The sequence below is a fragment of the Mustelus asterias genome, chromosome 22 (assembly GCF_964213995.1).
Source record: "Mustelus asterias chromosome 22, sMusAst1.hap1.1, whole genome shotgun sequence".
NCBI lineage: Eukaryota > Metazoa > Chordata > Chondrichthyes > Carcharhiniformes > Triakidae > Mustelus > Mustelus asterias.
The window spans coordinates 6,606,523-6,627,647 of NC_135822.1; the positions used below are offsets into that span (position 1 = coordinate 6,606,523).

Genomic DNA, 21,125 nt, shown 5'->3' on the forward strand with positions numbered 1-21,125 from the left:
TGACTCCCTGTCATTCACCATCCGTGCTGCACTTGCAGCCGAAGGCTCTAGTTTTTACAATTCCCCACCTTCCTCTCAAACAGGCAAAGGCCCCCTTTTCACGAAAGTCACTTCCTCTAGCTATCGCCAACTATATGGCCCCGTGTTTTCCTTTCCTTTGCAGCTCAGGATATTTCTGTATCTTAAAAATGCCATTTAAACACGGTGGCATGGTGGTTAGCACTGCTGCCTCACAGTGCAAGGGTCCCGGATTCAATTCCAGTCTTGGGTCACCGTCTGTGCGGAGTCTGCACGTTCTCCCCGTGTCTGCGTGGGTTTCCTCCGGGTGCTCCGGTTTCCTCCCACAGTCCGAAAGACGTGCTGGTTCGGTGCATTGGCCGTGCTAAATTCTCCCTCAGCGTGCCCAGAGTGTGACGGCTAGGAGATTTTCGCAGTAACTTCATTGCAGTGTAATGTAAGCCTACTTGTGGCACTGATAAATAAACTTAAATAAACTGGTCAGCAGAACATGATTGAAGGGGGAGAAAGTACGAGGCAGAGGGATGGAACAGCATGCTTTACTCTACTTCCTATTGCCCAGCTGAAGGGCAGCATTTGGAACATTGACCCACACCTTCCCCACCCCCCCCACTCCACCCCGTCTTCACCAGTTTACCAATGATCACAGCGCAGCAAACAGCCTAAAGCAGAACATACAATAACTTTGAAAAATTAGTTAATTATAGTTCATATAGTTTAAACTGACTCAAATTAAATACGCGACAGCTTTCATCTTAATTCATGATAATTCATGTGTAGATAGTTACATCTGCAGTCTGATCACGAGAGAGCGATCGGATTGTTTTTGAAGGTGGATGCGACACAGCATCGTGTTGTTGAGATGCTATTAGCTGTGGAATGAATTAAGACCGCCTTCTACACACTTGGAAAGCAAAAACATCAGTGAAATTTACTTTGTTCTCGTGGCTTTTGTGCTGTAGAGGTGAAGATGGTGCCTTGAAACATTTTGCACAATTAATTCCTGACTTCTCTCTACCAGCATGGCACATTCAGACCTTTTGGCCAGTCCAACAATGGTTTTAGTTATGGTGCCCCACAGTTCTTAAATTCAACAATTTCCCCCTTCCCAGTCAATAACATTGTTGGACCTTTTTGTCCATGCTTGGCTGAAATGCCATCTTTCTTTCTAACCACTTTCAAGTTGGTGGTTCACGTCAGGATATGGGTGACGACTGATGCCTCCCCAAAGTGGCCAGTCCTCCAGTGGAAGCAAGCATCAACAAGCTATTCACCTTGGAGGGCATAGCGGGCAATACCAACCCGTCGTCATCTCAAAGATCATGCGGACAAGCTACCGATGTTAACTCACATAGTAGCAGGCTCAAGAGTTGGGTCAGTTCCCAATTAACTTCCCCCTTTCTCACAGAGGGGGTACATAGGAACAGGGGTAGGACAGTCAGCTCCTCCATTGAACACAGTCATGACTGATCTGTGGTCTAACTCCATGTACCTGCCCTTGGCGTCAAATGCCTTGATATCCCTGCTCAATAAAAATGTGTCTACCTCAGACTTCAACCTGGAGACAGCAACCACTCCCGTTTGAGGAAGAGTTCCAAGCCACTACCACTCTCTGTGTGTAGAAGAGTTTTCTAACATCTCTTCTGAAAGCTTGGCCTAAATGTTTAAGATTATGGCCCCTGGTTCTAGAGTTTTCAACTAGCGGAAATGGTTTATCCTTCTCCACCCTGTCCTCCACTGTAAATATTTTGTAGACTTCTATCAGATTACCCTTCAACCTTCTGAATTCAAGAGAATAAAGGTAGGAAGAGTGGGGAAGGAGAGAGACTCTCAACTTCCGTCTCTAGGGAGGGTCATTGAAATCAGCTGCGATAAATTGAAGAGTTCACCTTTGACTGCTCAACAACACCACAACATTTCAATGGGTTCAAATAAATAACGGAATCTCAGGATCGGAACGATGAGTCTCCAACAAAAGATTCAAAGGGATAAAAGTTTTACCTTTTTTGATTTGATTTATTGTCACATGTATTCACACAGTGAAAAGTATTGTTTCTTGCGCGCCATAGAGACAAAACATGCCGTTCATAGAGAAGGAAAGGAGAGAGTGTAGAATGTAGTGTTACAGTCATAGCTAGGGTGCAGAGAAAGATCAGCTTAATGCGAGGTAGGTCCATTCAAAAGTCTGACAGCAGCAGGGAAGAAGCTGTTCTTGAGTCGATCGGTACGTGACCTCAGACTTTTGTATCTTTTTCCCAATGGAAGGAGGTGGAAGAGAGAATGTCCGGGGTGCGTGGGGTCCTTAATTATGCTGGCTGCTTTGCCGAGGCAGCGGGAAGTGTAGACAGAATCAAAGGTTGGGAGGTTGGTTTGCGTAATGGATTGGGCTACATTCACGACCTTTTGTAGTTCCTTGCGGTCTTGGGCAGAGCCTTTTTTGCCTCGCAATTGGATTGATTGAATTTACTCAGTCGTGGGACAAGCACGGTGCTGCCTCAGGTAACCTGTCATAGTTCAGGTACCATTGTTTTCTCTGTCAAGACATTTCTTTAAAAGTCCCGTGGGGTACATTCCCATCACACACAAGTGTAGAAACTCACAGCATTCTGTGCTGGACCAGATCACTTCCCATGCACCTGAGAAACCCCTTGTATTAAAGCTCATGTGGCGATCAGCTCCTCCATACTTAGCAGGGTTCCATCTGATTGACGTCCCATCTCTCCTGTCCCATAAACATGAGCCGGGAGTAGGAAAACTAATTTAATGCGCAGTTCATTTAAACTTGAGCTCTCAAAAGATTTGAACTTCTATTATATTTACCAGTTCAATTTGGGGAAAATGACCTATAAATAACTGTTAACCGTGTTAGACAGTTAGCAATAACAGATCAACGTATCTGTGTCACTACAGGAGGGAAGTGATTACTACAGGGCTTTTGGTATCTCTCGTGTGATTTTTGCCCTCTCAAAGTTGATTTATGCCCCATACTTCGCTCATTTAATTAAGTTATTTCAACAGTGCCAAAGCATGACCACTTTGGCAGATACTTCTGAAACGATATGTACAGATTCTTTTTCTCAAGGGGGGAACATGCGAATTCTAAAATTCTCAGAATCTGAACCAATAGTTGCTGGGTTTCAGATCTCAAAACAGATGTGGCTCCAGATTCCAGGGTACTACATTAACAGCTAATTCCCCGTGATCAAACTCAGCTGTAACAGGGAGGGCAGGAAAAGAATTGATGGAGAACAAAAAACACACACAGCCTTCATCTGCTTCATGCCTAATCCCAAGATATTTCTAAATAATGAACCATTAGGGCCTTGATGATAAAGAAACTTCAGCTGGCACTTGCTAATTGCGGCTGTGCTAAATTTCCTTTGGCTGCTTTCAGTTGCTCGTAGGCACAGGGGAGAGTCTACAGTGCACCCCTGGCCTCGCCTCAACCCCTCTCCTCAAAGTGCTGGTACACGCTGAAGTGAATAACGTGTAGGGTGGCGTAGGTGGCAGTTTTAAAAAATTCATTCATGGGACATGGGCGTTGCTGGCTGGTCAGCATTTATTGTCCATCCCTAGTTGCCCAAGGGCAATTGAGAGTCAACCACATTGCCGTGGCTCTGGAGTCACATGTAGGCCAGACCGGGTAAGGATGGCAGATTTCCTTCCCTAAAGGACATTAGTGAACCAAATGGGTTTTTCCGACAATGGTTTCATGGTCATCGGTAGATTCTTAATTCCAGATTTTTTTTTTATTGAATTCAAATTCCACCAAATGCCGTGGTGGGATTTGAACCCGGGTCCCCAGAACATTCGCTGAGTTTCTGGATTAATAGTCATGGCACGAATCAATTCTCCCGGATTGCCTGGATCCACTACAATTTGCCTGCCGCCGCAATGGGTCCACAGCAGACGCCATCTCTCTGGCCCTGTACTCAACCCTGGAACACCTAGACAACAAAGACACCAATATCAGACTCCTATTTATGACTATAGCTCAGCCTTCAACATCATTATTCCCACGAAACGCATCTCCAAACTCCGTGTCCTGGGGCTCAGCTCCTCCCTCTGCAACTGGATCATAGAAAGAATCATAGAAACCCTACAGTGCAGAAACAGGCCATTCGGCCCATCGAGTCTGCACCGACCACAATCCCACCCAGGCCCTACCCCCATATCCCTACACATTTACCCGCTAATCCCTCTAACCTACACATCTCAGGACACTAAGGGGCAATTTTAGCATGGCCAATCAACCTAACCTGCACATCTTTGGATTGTGGGAGGAAACCGGAGCACCCGGAGGAAACCCACGCAGACACGAGGAGAATGTGCAAACTCCACACAGACAGTGACCCAAGCCGGGAATCGAACCCAGGTCCCTGGAGCTGTGAAGCAGCAGTGCTAACCACTGTGCTACCGTGCCGCCCCAAACTGGATCCTGAACTTCCTAACCCACAGACCACAATCAGTGAGGATAGGCAACAGCCACCTCCTCCACGATCATCCTCAACACAAGGCTATGTTCTCAGCCCCCTACTATACTCCTTAAACACCTATGACCATGTGACCAAATTCTCCTTCAACTTGATTTACACGTTTGCTGATGACACCATCATAGTGGGTCGGATTTCAAACAATGATGAGACAGAGTACAGGAAAGAGATAGAGAATCTGGTCAACTGGTGCGATGACAATAATCTCTCTTTCAATGTCAACCAAACGAAGGAGATAGTCATCGGCATCAGGATGCGTAGTGGAGATCATGCCTGTCTATATCAATGGGGACAAAATAGAAATGGTCGAGAGCTTCAAGTTTTTAGGTGTCCAGATCACCAACAACCTGTCCTGGTCCCTATGTGCTGACGCTATAGTTAAGAAAGCCCACCAACGCCTCTACTTTCTCAGGAGATTAAGGAAATTTGGCATGTCCACTACGACTCTCACCAACTTTGCACCATAGAAAGCATTCTTTCTGGGTGTATCACAGCTTGGTATGACTCCTGCTCCGTCCAAGACCTCAAAAAACTACAAAGGGTTGTGAATGAAGCCCAGTTCATCACTCAAACCAGCCTCCCATCCATTGACTCTGTCTACACTTCCCGCTGCCTTGGAAAGGCAGCCAGCATAATTAAGGACCCCACGCGCCCCGGACATTCTCTCTTCCACCTTCTTCCATCGGGAAAAAGATACAAACGTCTGAGGACACGTACCAACCGACTCAAGAAAAGCTGCCATCAGATTTTTGAATGGACCTACCTCGCATTAAGTTGATCCTTCTCTACAACCTAGCTATGAGGATAACACTACATTCTGCACTCTCTCCTTTCCTTCTCTATGTATAGAATGCTCTGTCTGTATAGTGCGCAGGAAACAATACTTTTCACTATACACCAATACATGTGGCAATAATCAATCAAATCAAAAAATAGCCTCCTTCTGCACTGTAGGGATTTTGTGATCTTTTCTAAGTTTCTATCAACTCTTTTCTTAAGGGTTGGTTCAGAGCTCATGATGTGATAGGGCCAGGACAGAAAAGAGTACATGGACTGTAGTCCAGGGTTTGACTGACGCAGTATTTTGAACATGGGAAATGCGGGAATTGATTGCACCGTACTATATCTTGATCACACAATGAAAGCTTTGTGCAATTGGCTGATAACTGGCAGAAATCCAGAAGCCTGGAGTTTGATCCCTCAAAACACTGGTAAAAAACTTTTGGAAAATCCCAATAAAAGCAGAATTTGACGTTCATTCACCAGAAACGAGTGGGCCTAATTGCAAGTGGGTGAAATGTGATCCTTTAAAACACTGGTATAAATCCTGTGCAATAAAAATTGAATTGGACATATTCTGTGGCCCTGAACAGGACCTTCTGGAGCTGCTGGGGGAATGAGATGGAAATGGTCTCTCTACCTTGACTTTATAGTCATAGAGGTTTACAGCATGGAAACAGGCCCTTCGGCCCAACTTGCCCATGCTGCCCTTTTTTTTTAAAACCACCAATATAGCCCCAATTGCCCGCATTTGGCCCATATCCCTCTGTACCCATCTTACCCATGTAACTGTCTAAATGCTTTTTAAAAGACAAAATTGTACCTGCCTCTACTACTACCTCTGGCAGCTTGTTACAGACACTCACCACCCTCTGTGAGAGAAAATTGCCCCTCTAGACCCTTTTGTATCTCTCCCCTCTCACCTTAAACCTATGTTCCTTCTTTGGTAAAATGTACTGACTCAGCCCCTCAATGACTCTAGTGATGGGAGGTAGGCTTTATTGGGAAGGCTATTATTTTGTCTTTTCTGCTCAAGGATTTGGCTTTGACTTCCAGATCCTGAACTCTGGTCGTCAAATCCCTCTTCAGCCTCACCCTATCTTGCCTCCACAATCTCCACCAGCTGTATATTAGTTCCTAAACTTTCTGCTTCTTCCATACTGGCCTCATTCGCCTCTCTGATGGCCCAATATCTCTCTCTCCTCCTCCTCCTCCCCCCCCCCCCCCCCCCCCCCCCCAAGGCATTCACCTTGACTGATCTGTTAAAAAGTTGCATTTTCCTTGCTCTTGTATTGGAGAGTTTCCCCCGCTTGTCCTACCTCTGTTAGCTTCTCAAACTCTGTACCCCCATCCATTCTCCCCACCACATTCCAACTAACTTTAAACTTCTAGGGGTGGCACAGTGGTTAGCACTGCTGCCTCACAGCGCCAGGAACCCAGGTTCAATTCCGGCCTCGGGTCACTGTCTGTGTGGAGTTTCCACATTCTTCTCCGTGTCAGCGTGGGTTTCCTCCGGGTGCTCTGGTTTCCTCCCACAGTCCACAGATGTGCGGGTTAGTTTGATTGGCCATGCTAAATTACTCCTTGATGTCAGGGGGACCAGTAAATATGTGGGGTTGCAGGGATAGGGCCTGGGTGGGATTGTTGTCGGTGCAGACTCGATGGGCCGAATGGCCTCAGTCTGCACTGTAGGGATTCTATGATTCCGTGCCTTGTACAGGCACTTCCTTCTTGGTCCCACACCGAGTGACATTTTCCTTCAGCCACCTAAGCGCTTGGGATTCTCTCCCTTTTATGCTTCGTCTCTCCATCTTCCTCTTACCGTTTCAATCATTCCTTAAAAACATTCTCCTCCATGAATAAGCTCTTGGGAATTTGGGAGCTGTGGGAATTAGCTCAAACGATAGAGTGCTCGCTTAGCATTTGAGAGGCAGTGGGATCGATGCCCACATTCTCCACTTTGATTGGGACTAATTCAGCTTGGGGAACCTGGTCAGCGTGAACGAGTTGGGCCGAACGGCCTGTTTACATGCTGTATGTCTCTATGACCCCATCTAACCTCTCCTCTGACTTGACAGCCGTTATTCCCTCTGAAGCTCTGAGTGCAAGAGGACAATCTTCTTTCCAGCTCCCCAGTCTGTAGCTGCTACTTTGGTCATTGTGCCTTTGTCTTTCGGGATTTGATGGTTTGAGTTATAAGGAGAGGCTGGATAGACTGGGACTTTCTTCCCTGGAGCGTAGGAGGCTTAGGGGTGATCTTATAGAGGTCTATAAAATATTGAGGGGCACAGATCAGCTAGATAGTCAATATCTTTTCCCAAAGGTAGGGGAGTCTAAAACTAGGGGGCATAGGGGGGGAGATACAAAAGGGTCCAAGGGGCAATTTTTTCACACACAGGGTGGTGAGTGTGTCCAGAGCGAGTTGCCAGAGGTAATAGTACAAGTGGGTATAACTTTGTCTTTTAAAAAGTGTTTAAACAGTTACATGGGTAAGATGGGTATAGAGGGATATGGGCCAAACGCGGGCAATTGGGACTAGCTTAGTGGTTTAAAAAAAGGGCGGCATGGACAAGTTGGGCCGAAGGGCCTGTTTCCATGCTGTATACCTCTATGGCTCTAACTCTCCCCCCAAGCATCTCCCTGCCATGCCTTTGCCCCTCTCCCTCAAACATTCTTGCTCGGCTGACAGCCCCGGTTACAATGACTATTACCCATCCATATATCCCTGCACCCAAACTTTCTATTTGGCACTATTTATGTTTACTTTACTTTACACTTTCAACCATTATTTCAATTTGCACCTTGTGTGCTTTGCTATTTTAAAAAATAAATGAAAATTACATTTAAAAAATCTACGTATCCACACAAGAAGTTATCAAATGTCAATAGATATGGGACTCCCATAGCCAAAGGCATAAACAACAACTTCAAAACATATAACCATCTCACAAAACCACAGTTAAACAGCTCAGCCCAGATACAGTATACGTGGTGCGTGATATATAATTAAACTTCATTCAGACATTTATCATTTATTAGTTGTACCTGGGGCTAACAATGTCATCTTCTGTAGAACTGAAGTTAATTTCTTTTATTCCCTGCACGACACGAAACCCTTCTGTTATTTACTCAATAAAAGTTTCATCAAATTCGACATGCATTTTAAAAACTGAACAAACAAAAGCATCAATATAATCGCCTTACTACACATGGATATTTTAATTAATAATTAGTGTAAGCTATTATACACTTTAGAGTATGGTCAATAGAATCATAGAATCCCTACGGTACAGGAGGAGGCCATTCAGCCCATATGTGGGGTTGCGGAAATGGGGCTTGGGTGGGATTGTGGTCGGTGCAGACTCGATGGGCCGAATGGTCACCTTCTGCATTGTAGGGATTCTATGGTATTATGCATAACTCACAATACACAAAATTTCCCATGATTATAAGAATCTACATTTTCAATGTGCATATTAAGGCATGTCTATGCTCATGCTATCTCCCCGTTTAATAAAAATAAGGGAAGATGTTGTCGTGGTAATGTCACTGGCTAGTAATCCAGAGGCCCAGGCTAATGCTCAGGGGACATGGGTTCAAATCCCACCCCAGCAGCTGTGGAAAGTTAAGTTCAATTAATAAATCTGGAATATAAAGCTCGTCTCGATAATGGTGACCATGACAACTCTCATCAATTGTCGTAAAAACCCATCTTGTTCACTAATTCTCTTTAGAGAAGGAAATCTTCCATCCTTTATTGGTCTGGACTTGCACGTGACTCTAGAGACACAGCAACATGATTGATTCTTCAAGGGCAATAAAGGTTGGGCAACAAATGCTGCCTTTTGCACTGTTCCTGTACCAATGGTGTTGATCTTACTGTAGTGTGGGGACCCTTGGTACAATGCCCAAGATATTTTATGCACCTGAAAGAGACATTGTACCTTGATTATGACTTAGACTGATCCCATCGCCATGCACACACAGGGTTAATACTTCTCAGACTTTGGAACCCTGGTTGACTTTTCCCTTCCTAAGCCAAAGGATGCTGAGGCCAACAGCTGTTGAGTAACTCGGAAAAGACAAAAGACCAAGCCAGGGAAAATTTGCAGGAATCGTTGCTTTGAGGATCTATGTTCCCCTTTTCAGGTTTGTTGCACCAATCATGATTTCCTAACCAAGTGGGCGGCACAGTGGGTTAGCACTGCTGCCTCACAGTGCCAGGGAGCTGGGTTCGATTTCCAGCTTGGGTCACTGTCTGTGCGGAGTCTGCACGTTCTCCCCGTGTCTGCGTGGGTTTCCTCCGGGTGCTCCGGTTTCCTCCCACAGTCCGAAAGACGTGCTGGTTAGGGTGCATTGGCCATGCTAAATTCTACCTCAGTGTAACCCGAACAGGCGCCGGAGTGTGGCAACTAGGGGATTTTCACAACAACTTCGTTGCAGTGTTAATGTAAACCTACTTGTGACACTAATAAATAAACTTAAACTTAATAAAAACTTAAAAAGTGACCCAGCTCCCACCCCTTCTCCAAAACCACCTGAAATAAAGCTTGGAAATAGAAATAAAAATGGGAAGTGCTGGATATACACGGGTCTGCAAAAGAAAAATGCAGTTTTGGGTGGCTACCTTATGTTAGAATTGAACTTGAAAACAAACACAGGAATTGTTCGTCTGCTCCTACAGTATAAATTGTTGTGATTGTTTGAAATTTGGCATTCTTGTGTTTGTCCTAAAGAGTGCAAGGTGAAACATCTTCAGCAACATCCCAGCTTTACAGCAACAATTAGGGAATGAGGTGAATATCAACAGATGCCCCAGCCCCCGAGAGTGAGATACGAGTTGAACAAAGGATAAAGCAAGCAATAAAAAAAAAACTGCTGAATGAAATAAAAAATTCAAAAGTGAGGTGCTGGAAGGACATCATTCACCCGTGCACACAAAAACAAGCCTTACACATGCAGCTCTGAGATAAATAGGACGATGGCCTGTTGTGTGACCAGCAGAAAGGATGAAATGTATGGCAGATCGTCTGACAGGGGGAAAGAGAGATGGGACCCTTGGTAAGACAAAGACGCCGACTGACTTGAGTGTGAATCTTCATAAGGTCATAAGATATAGGAGCAAAATTAGGCCACTCGGCCCATCGAGTCTGCTCCGCCATTCGATCATGGCCGATATGCTCCTCATCCCCATTTTCCTGCCTTCTCCCCATAACCCCTCAACCAATTACCAATTAAAAATCATTTTAACTCCCCCTTAAATTTACTCACTGTCCAGCATCCACCGCACTTTGGGGTAGCGACTTCCCTAGATTTATAACCCTTTGGGAGAAGTAGTTTCTCCTCAACTCTGTTTTAAATTTGCTGCCCCTTATCCTGAAACGTTGACCTCTCGACCTAGAATGCCTCACAAGAGGAAGCATTCGCTCCACGTCCACTTTATCCATACCTTTTATCATCTTGTATACCTCAATTTGATCTCCCCTCATGCTTCTAAATCCCAGAGAGTGTCGGCCTAAACTGTTCAATCTCTCTTCATACGACAAACCCCTCATCTCTGGAATCAATCTAGTGAACCTCCTCTGAACTGCCTCCAATGCCACTACATCTTTCCTCAAATACGGGGACCAAAACTGTGCGCAATACTCCAGGTGCAGTCTCACCAATGCCTTGTACAGTTGCAACAATACTTCCTTACCTTTATATTCTATTCCTTTAGCTATAAATAACAACATTCCATTCGCTTTCTTCATTATCTGCTGTACCTGCACGCTAGTTTTCTGTGACTCATGAACGTGGACACCCAGATCCCTCTGCACCGGAGCATCCCAAAGTCTCTCCACATTTAGTTAATAAGTCGCCTTCCCATTTTTCCGACCAAAGTGCACGACCTCACACTTATTTCCAATATTTGCTTTTCTTTTCATCTCTTCAGTCCCCTGGTTTCCATTCAGCACCTCACCATTTACACAGTTGGGGGATAGGACAGTGTCTGGAGGCAAGACTAATTGCCCCCAAAGTGTGGCCCAGCACATTAAGGCAGCACAAGGAAATTATGAATTGTATACGCCAAAGAAAGTCATGTTCCTTAAACTCGATCACATTGAAAGACTCATTGTGCTTTTAGGTAGCCCCACAACGCTTTATAGCCAATGAGCTGTTTTCAAAGTGGAGACAAATGTGAAAGCCAGTTTGTGCACAAGATCACACAATCCGCAGAGGAGATGCACAAGCTGACAATGGAGGTGTGACGATGAGGCTGAGCATATTCCAAATGCCAATGGTGACAATGACGGTGTTGACTGAGGAGCGAACATTGGCCAGGCACCAGTAGGACTGCAAGCCCTCTTTTGGAATATTGCCATGGGACTTTTTTGTACCCATTTCAACAGGGGAACTGATGGCCCGTTCAGACACACTGACAATACAGTAATAACACATTGACGTATTAGCCCAGGTTATGTTCTAGGACTTAACCCTGTGATGCCCTGATTCAGAGATGAGACTCCTGCCAATGGTCCCAAAATGAGATCCACACTACATGTATGTTGCTGCTTTTTCATACCATTACATTCCCCAACCCCAAACTCTCTCCCATTCATGTCCTGCACTGGAACCAATTGGTCTAGCATCCAACATCCACAGTACTGATATACGTTCTGTGTCTGGCTATCTAATAAACTTCACTATTATTTACTTCTGTTGGGTACAAAATGTGTAGCTTCAGTCAAAAAACAGACTGTACACAGAAAAAGAAAGACTTAGGAATACATAGCACAATCTCAGCATGCCCCAAAGTGCTTCATAACCAATGAATACTTTTAAAATCGGGTCATTGGTCTTTTTTTATTCATTCGTGGGACATGGGCGTCGCTGGCTGGCCAGCATTTATTGCCCATCCCTAGTTGCCCTTGAGAAGGTGGTGGTGAGCTGCCTTCTTGAATCGCTGCAGTCCATGTGCTGTGGGTTGACCCACAATGCCGCTGGGGAGGGAATTCCAGGATTTTGACCCAGCGACTGCGAAGGAACAGCTGATATATTTCCAAGTCAGGATGGTGAGTGGCTTGGAGGGGAACTTGCAGCCGGTGGTGTTCCCATGTATCTGCTGCCCTTGGCCTTCTAGATGGGAGGACAAGGGCAGCAGATAAATATATTGCAATATATTGCAATGCTGAAAACATGCAGCCAATTTGTACACAGCAAGATTCCACAAACAGCGATGTGTTAATGACCAGTGATATTGATTGAGGAATAAATATTGGTCAGGACGCCACAGATTGCGCAATACTGTAATCTAATGACACAGCTTCTACAGTATCAGAAGCAGATACCCAGGACTTTGCAGTTTCCCCGTCTACCATCTATATTTTTGCATATTTGCATTGTTAGAGAGACTGCTTCTCGATTTAACCACGAACTGCCGTATTAAATATCAGCTGGTTCCAACTCAGACACCAGTAATTTGTTTTACTGCAACCCTCTCTCGCCCACCACCGCAACTTGATGTCAGATTTAGGGAAAACAACAACAATAGTTTTCCACGGCGAAACACGTTTACACAATGATGGATCGGTCAAACAATTCCGTGGTGCCAATGTCACCAGATGGTGCAAAGAAACAAACCACCCAAAGAAAAGATGGGGGGGACACCAAACATTTGGCCTCAGAAATTTATATACATTATTTAAAATCAAAATTGAGTAAAGTTTATTTATTAGTGTCACAAGTAGGCTTACATTAACACTGCAATGAAGTTACTGTGAAAATGTCCTAGTTGCCACACTCCGGTGCCTGTTCGGATACACTGAGGGAGAATTTAGCATGGCCAATGCACCTAACCAGCATGCCTTTCGGACTGTGGGAGGAAACCGGAGCACCCGGAGGAAACCCACGCAGACACGGTGAGAACGCGCAGACTCCACACAGACAGTGACCCAAACTGGGAATTGAACCTGTGTCCCTGGCGCTGTGAGGCAGCAGTGCTAACCATTGTACCATTGCGTGTATAGATAAGGGTTAAACTGTCAGGTCACGAGGATCGATAACACTAAAGAACACTCACAGGCATGAGGAAAAAGGAATAGAAGGGTATGTCGATGGGGTTAGGGGTAGGAGAATGCTCACAGGGAATATAATCACTGAGATGGACCTCTTGAGTTGAACGCCTATTTTTGTGTTGCAAATGCTTTGTAATATGTGACTAGTGAAATTCAAGGGAATTTTATGAATATAGAAAGACGGATTTGATCTGCTAGTTGTCCTGCCAACAGTGCAGACGTTCTTTATCCCCCTGTTGCTCTTCTGACTTTTTGGTGTCTATGTTTAGTTCGGCTGTGTTTTCTGCCAATGACATGTGTGTGCAGTTGTGCTGCTTTATTCTGTGATGTCAGTGTGAGTGGCGAAGGAGCAGAGATGTTTATCAAACAGCTATTAAAGAATGTGGTTAAAAATGCCTCACCTTCTCGGAGTGGTTGGGATGAAATGGAGAAGGGATCGATTGGGACGGGAGGATTCTGATCTGATGACATGGGGAGAACGTGCAGATTCCGCACAGATAGACACCCGAGGCTGGAATTGAACCCGGGTCCCTGGCAGCGTGAAGCAGGAGTGCTATCCACTGTGCCCCCGTGCCGTTCTTTCGCATTGCAGGGTTTACAAAACATCCAGACTGGGTAAAGAAGCTTTCCCAGCATCTTAAAAGTTAAAGTTTATTTATTAGTCACATGTAAGGCTTACATTAACACTGTAATGAAGTTACTGCGAAATTCCCCTGGTTGCCAGAGTTCGGCGCCTGTTCGGGTCAATGCACCTAACCAGCCCGTCTTTCAGAATGTGGGAGGAAACCGGAGCACCCGGAGAAAACTCATGCAGACATGGGGAGAACATGCAAACTCCACACAGTCAGTGACCCAAGCTGGGAATCGAACCCGGGTCCTGACGCTGTGAGGCACTAACCACTGTGCCATCCAAGATTTCTAGATTTATTAGTGACTGACTTATATTTTTGGCTTCTAGTTTGGGATTCCTTTGACAAATAGAAACACCATCTCTCCACATATTTTACCAAAATACTTTCATAATCTGTTTTCATAACCTTGAGGTCACCCCTCAGTTTTCTCTTTTCTATGATGTGGAGATGCCAGTGTTGGATTGGGGTGGGCACAGTAAGAAGTCTCACAACACCAGGTTAAAGTCCAACAGGTTTATTTGGTAGCACGAGCTTTTGGAGCGCTGCTCCTTCTCCTGATAGAAGGAGCGGCACTCCGAAAGCTCGTGCTACCAGATAAACCTGTTGGACTTTAACCTGGTGTTGAGATTCTCTTTTCTAGAGAAGAAACTACCAGCCTATTTACTCTTTCCTGATAGGTGCTCACACACTCTCCAGTGTCTCTATATCCTTTTGGCAATATTGAGACCAGAACTACGCACAGTACTCCAAACGAAGTCATGTTTTGGTGATCTCACTGCAGTACTGAAGATTGGTATTCTTGTTATTGAAGAATGGTTTGGTTACTCTTTTAACTGTTGTGAATCTCCTCCCTTTTTAATTACAGCTGAAACTCTTATTGGATTCCAAAAATCTCACTTGCCTTTAAATTTGCTGAATGCTACAAAGGAGAACATGTTTATTTGACAAAAAGGTGGCAATAAAAATCTTAACATGGGTAAGCAATGATAAAAGAACACCTTGATCCAATTTTTACAGCAGGGATGATAAAAAGTAACAGAAAATATTTACAGCATGGAGAGAGGTCATTCAGCCCAACTGCTAAAGCTTCAGAGGTGCCTCCTTTTTCTAGGTGTTCGCAAGAGTTAAAAAAGGCCACCAATGCCTCAACTTTCTCAGAAGACTAAGGAAATTTGGCATGTCAGCCACGACTCTCACCAACTTTTACAGATGCACCATAGAAAGCATTCTTTCTGGTTGTATCACAGCTTGGTATGGGGCTCCTGCTCTGACCAAGATCGCAAGAAACTACAAAAGGTCATGAATGTGGCCCAATCCATCACGCAAACCAGCCTCCCATCCATTCACTCTGTCCACACTTCCTGCTGCCTCAGAAAAGCAGCCAGCATAATTAAGGACCCCACGCACCCCGGACATTCTCTCTTCCACCTTCTTCCGTTGGGAAAAAGATACAAAAGTCTGAGGTCACTTACCAACCGACTCAAGAACAGCTTCTTGCTTGCCGCTGTCAAGACTTTTGAATGGATCTACCTTAAGTTGATCTTTCTCTACGCCCTAACTATGACTGTAACACTACATTTTGCACCCTCTCCTTTCCTTCTCTATGAACGGTATGCTTTATCTGTATAGTGCGCAAGAAACAATACTTCTCACTGTATACTAATATATGTGACAATAATAAATCAAATAAAAAACAAATCCTCTTTATCTAACCCATGTGGAGTTTGCACATTCTCCCTGCTTCTGTGTGGGTTTCCTCCGGGTGCTCCAGTTTCCTCCCACAGTCCAAAGATGTGTGGGTTAGGTTGATTAGCCATGATAAATTGACCCGAGAGTCAGGGGGATTAACAGGGTAAATATGTGGGGATATGGGGATAGGACATGGGTAGGATTGTGGTCGGTGCAGACTCGATGGACCGAATGGCGTCCTTCTGCACTGTAGGGATTCTATGATTCAATCAGCATACCCTTCGACTCCTTTCACCCTCATGAACTTATTTAACTTTCCCTTGAATGCATTTATGCCAGTCATCTCATTAACTTCCCCTGGTAGCGAGTTCCACGTCCTCACCACTCCCCTGGATAAGGAAGTTTCTCCCTGTTGGTTTTATTAGTAACCATCATATTTATGGGCCTTAGTTTTGATCTTATCACAAGAGGCAACATCTTCTCTGTTGCTGCCGATACAAGTTATTTCTCTGCGTGTTGCTGCATGCAGTTGAATGGAGGTATGGGCGATATTGCAGAGAGGACTGGCAACCACTGAACTGGAGTTCCAGAGATTATTTTCGTTACTGAGTGAGGTTGTGTGTCAACGAGTTTGGTGTGGCAACTCGAGGCCTTTCGGGGTGAACGCTGACAGCCTTCTTCTGGCCCACCCAGTCAAGCAGATTCTTCAACTCCCAAATCCGTAACTAATGTCATCGCAACGACGGCCGAACGCCCCTATCCGGGCCTCCCAGTCAATGGAGCAAAACTAAAAATTTAAGCAACCGCAACAACCCCTCTCAAGGCCAAGTATTGCCCGCTGACCCAATCACTGGAAGTCCCAAGGGGATTAAGGCTCTAACTGGCGGTGGGAACTCTACCGCCAGGGGTCCTGGCTCCACAGGAAGCTGGAAATCCCTCCGCCCTCCCAAGAATCTGGCCAATCAGAGGCTGGCAGCTCCACCAACCAGCACAGTGGCTGCTGCCAATAATTTACTTGGGTCTTCCCCAGGGATACTTGCAGAGAAAAGTAAATGGGGCCAGGATAGGAGTTGGGAACGGGGGGTCACTGATGAGAGAGGTGGAAGGGAGGGGTGGCATCAGAGGAAAGGGTATCGGGTGGCTCTCAATGGGCTCATTCTTTCTGATGATTGAAGGACCTGACAGACACCATGCTGGTTAGGGTGCATTGACCATGCTAAATTCTCTCTGTGTACCCAAACAGTTGCCGGAATGTGGCGACTGGGGGATTTTCACAGTAACTTCATTGCAGCGTTAGTGTAAGCCTACTTGTGACACTAATGAATAAACAAATAGACACACTGCCTTTGAACTCCCACGAGGCTGCAAACAAACCCAACATGGCTTTGATGCCCAGATGGTGAGTCCCCTGCTGGTTGAATGGCAACGGCAACCGGATGAGGCTTTTTCTTAAATGGACAATAATTGCCTATCAGAGCGCCTCAAATGGCCACCCAAGGCTTCCTGCCCCAGACCTAATCGGTGGGGGGGGACAGGAAGGCAGCGCGATCTCCACTTTGCACCCTACCACACGGCACCCACCCAACCCCTGCCTCTGAACCCACCCGAGGGAGGTGGGCGATCGGTTCCGCCCCGACTCGAGTTAAACCTGACAGGAGGCTCTTCAGCACAACAGTTAAGCTTTTTGGGTTCCTTTTACAATCATTTAACCTATATTGCAGTGAGTTAAATGCCCCTGCACTGTCAGTGGCACCAACAGAGACATTTGCAAAAAGCAACATTCCTGTTGTGCACAGTATTTTCCGAGGTCAGTGTGATCTCCCGGAACAGTTTCTACATAAGGGGATCAGAGTGGAATCTCTCAGATTTTCTTCCCACACAACATCCCGTTTCCCCCCTCCTCCCTCCCCAGGGAGGCCTGGATTTTCACAATCAAGCTTGTCGCCTTTCCCAGGAGATCATCTGGTTTCAGGTGGGGTGGGGGTGGGGGTGGGGGAAAGGGAGGAGTGGAGGAGGGTGTGGGGGGGGAATATGTTTTCTCCACACTACAACCCAAAAGGTCCTGTGTTGGCCACACGCAACTGGTTCCTTTAAATGAGCGCACGCTTACAGTGACACAATAAAGTTAAAGGGCCCACACGCACTTCAACAGGACATATACTCCCTACAGTACAGGAGGCGGCCATTCGGCCCATCAGGTCTGCACTGACCACAATCCCACCCAAGCCCTATTCCCGATATCCCACATATTTACCCCGCTAATCCCCCTGAAACTGGGGTCAATTTAGCATGGTCAATCAACCTAACCCGCCTATCTTTCGGACTGTGGGAGGAAACTGGAGCACCCGGAGGAAACCCACGCAGACGTGGGGAGAACGTGCAAACTCCACACAGACGGTGACCCGAGGCCAGAATTGAACCCAGTCCCTGGCGCTGTGAGGCAGCAGTGCTGACCATTGTGCCACCACTGAGACATCCACGCACTGCAAAAAAGTAATTAAAGGAGAGTTTATATGCTATGATGCAGCATTGCAATTGGGTGAGACAGGCTGGGCGGACTAGGAAATCTTTAGCTGTCCATGGCGGACAGGTACAGTGGTGAGCATTGCTGCCTCACAGCACTAGGGTTCGATTCCCGGCCTTGGGTCACTGTTTGTGTGGAGTTTGCATGTTCCCCCCGTGTCTGCGTGGGTTTCCTCCGGGTGCTCCGGTTTCCTCCCACAGTCCAAAGATATGCGGGTTAGGTTGATTGGCCGTGCTAAATTGACCCTAGTTTCAGGGGATTATCAGGGTAAATATGTGGGGTTATGGGGATAGGGTGGGATTGTTGTCAGTGCAGGCTCAATGCGCCTCCTTCTGCACTGTAAGGATTCTATTCTATGATAATCATTTTCCCTCAGGAAATTTGATTATTTTCCCTTTTTTCTTTAAAAAAAGTCTTAATTATTGTTCTTTATTTATCTTATTGCTAATTTTGTCCACTTCCCATCTCCTGGGGAACATTCCCACTGGAGACAGATATCCTCCAGTAATACTGCCAAATAGCCATTCGTCACATGCGAGTTCCCGCCGGCTGCGCAATGTTTACAAGAGGAGAAGGGCGGCGAGGGAAGGGGGGTGGAAAAGCAGAGTTAACCCCATCCTCACACAATGTCCAAAAGCCAGGTATTTCTACCTGCCCTTCTCCTCAGGCAGTCCCTGGAGAGTTTCTCTCTGTCCAATGGGTTCTGAGTAAGTCCAATGTGCGGTCTGCTGACAAAATCTCTCGTTGGGTTTGCTGCCCTTCATATAACCTTCACCATTTTGGTAGGTCACAAGCTCGGTTTTCCATGGGTTGGCGGGATGTTTGACCTCTTCAGGAATGCTCGAGGACTTTGCCAATGTTCCTGCTGTCCTCCTGGGAGTCTCCTACCGAGTCACAAGTACAGCAATTGCTTCTGGTCTGGAGTCAGGCATATAAACGACAAGCCCTGGCCAGCGGATCTGGTTGTGTGAGATCAGCATCTGATATCATGCTGCTTTGGAGGAGAACACTGCTCTCTAGCCACCTCTCTTGCCACCAGATTTAGAGAATCTTGTGTATGTGCTGCTGGGGGCACTGTTCCAGTGCGGCTCCGCTGGGGGCACCGCTCCAGTGCGGCTCCGCTGGGGGCACCGCTCCAGTGCGGCTCCGCTGGGGGCACCGCTCCAGTGCGGCTCCGCTGGGGGCACCGCTCCAGTGCGGCTCCGCTGGGGGCACCGCTCCAGTGCACCTCCGCTGGGGACACTGCTCCAGTGCGGCTCCACTGGGGACACTGCTCCAGTGCGCCTCCGCTGGGGACACCGCTCCAGTGCGGCTCCACTGGGGACACTGCTCCAGTGCGGCTCCACTGGGGACACTGCTCCAGTGCGGCTCCGCTGGGGACACTGATCCAGTGCGGCTCCACTGGGGACACTGCTCCAGTGCGGCTCCACTGGGGACACTGCTCCAGTGCGGCTCCACTGGGGACACTGCTCCAGTGCGGCTCCACTGGGGACACTGCTCCAGTGCGGCTCCACTGGGGACACTGCTCCAGTGCGGCTCCACTGGGGACACTGCTCCAGTGCGGCTCCACTGGGGACACTGCTCCAGTGCGGCTCCACTGGGGGGGCACTGCTCCAGTGCTTTCTACCAAGGCTAGCTGGACAGTATCAGGAACAAGAATACTAGATGATCATAGGCCCTTCCTCAGGGTCTCCTCCTGTCATCCTTGGACAAATTTATGGATTCAATACCAGATTTGTAAAGTCGAATGAACTACTGCTTCAACACATGGGCCATAAGAGGGGGTCTCTTCGCAAATAATCATTGAGCTTTAAGAAAGCCTTGTGCAAGGATACATTTTGTTTTAGTTTGGGAATGTGGATTAGTGTCACGGAAACCCTGTCTTCAAAAATAAAACTGTTTTGGCTGAATGAACTTCGGAAAAGGAGCAATGACACAATATGGCTCAGATCCGCCTGACGGCACACTTTTACAGAGGTGAAACTCTTCGTTTAAGCAAATAAAAAAGTGTTGATTGTGCATTGCGTTACTCACCGTCGACGTATTGTGACAGTGACTGAAGCCCTGACCCATATGCATGTGTCTGCCTCAACACGCACCGATACCACCATCGTTTATTTATCTGTCAGCTTGGCTTGGCTCCCAGAGAGTTGAAAATGAACTAACAGAATCTGAAGTGATGATCTGTTAGCTTTTTAAACGTCTCCATGCTAAATAGTTACGCGGCCCCCGAGCGTGCTACCAAATAAACCTGTTGGACTTTAACCTGGTGTTGTGAGACTTCTTACCGTGCCCACCCCAGTCCAACGCCGGCATCTCCACATCATGGCTTTTTTTTTTAACAGAAACATCGCTTGTACAGGCAAATGTTACTCCGTATCCCAGCACGTGCTGCATGAGCAATGCAGTTTGGTTTCTGTGCTGGCATCCTCCCTCACCGCGCCATCCCCATTATGTTTTAACTCGCCTGGCAAGGCTACAGTCTGCATCTCGACACGTATACACCTGAGCAAAACAAAAAAAAACGCACAATCTTTTTTCAGTCGCAGGATGTTTTGCCAAACTAACCCCCGCTCCCCCACCGCTATCTCACTCGATTCAAAGGGGAGACTTGCATTTATTTAGCGCCTTTCCCAACCTCGCGCCTCCCAAAACCGCTTCGGGGCTGTCAAAGGGCATTTGGAGGGTAGCCACCTGGTGAAACGCAAGGTGAGGCGACAGCCAACTTGCAGCGATCACGCAACGTGACTGCCATCGGTTTTGGATAATAAGAACAGACAATGCTGAAAATGCTCAGCAGGCCAGTCTGTATCGCGTGTAGACAGGAACTGAGTTAATGCTTCAGTTGATGCGCTCTCTCTGCTCTTTCCTGCAGAGATTTCCAGCATTTTCTCTTTGCGTTTCCGATTTGCAGCAACCACAGTCATTTTTT

The 21,125-nt window shown here is 46.6% G+C and overlaps 1 protein-coding gene across 1 annotated transcript in view; it reads right to left on the reverse strand.

Annotated features, from left to right (window-relative positions):
• Nucleotides 1-20,610, reverse strand: part of LOC144509838 (transmembrane protein 201-like) — an 80,904-nt gene extending 60,294 nt beyond the window's left edge. The window contains exon 1 of the mRNA XM_078238721.1: nucleotides 20,482-20,610. Coding sequence (XP_078094847.1) covers nucleotides 20,482-20,590 — 109 coding nt within the window. The 5' untranslated portion in view covers nucleotides 20,591-20,610. The remainder of the gene's footprint in view (nucleotides 1-20,481) is intronic.
• Between the last annotated feature and the right edge of the window lie 515 nt (nucleotides 20,611-21,125).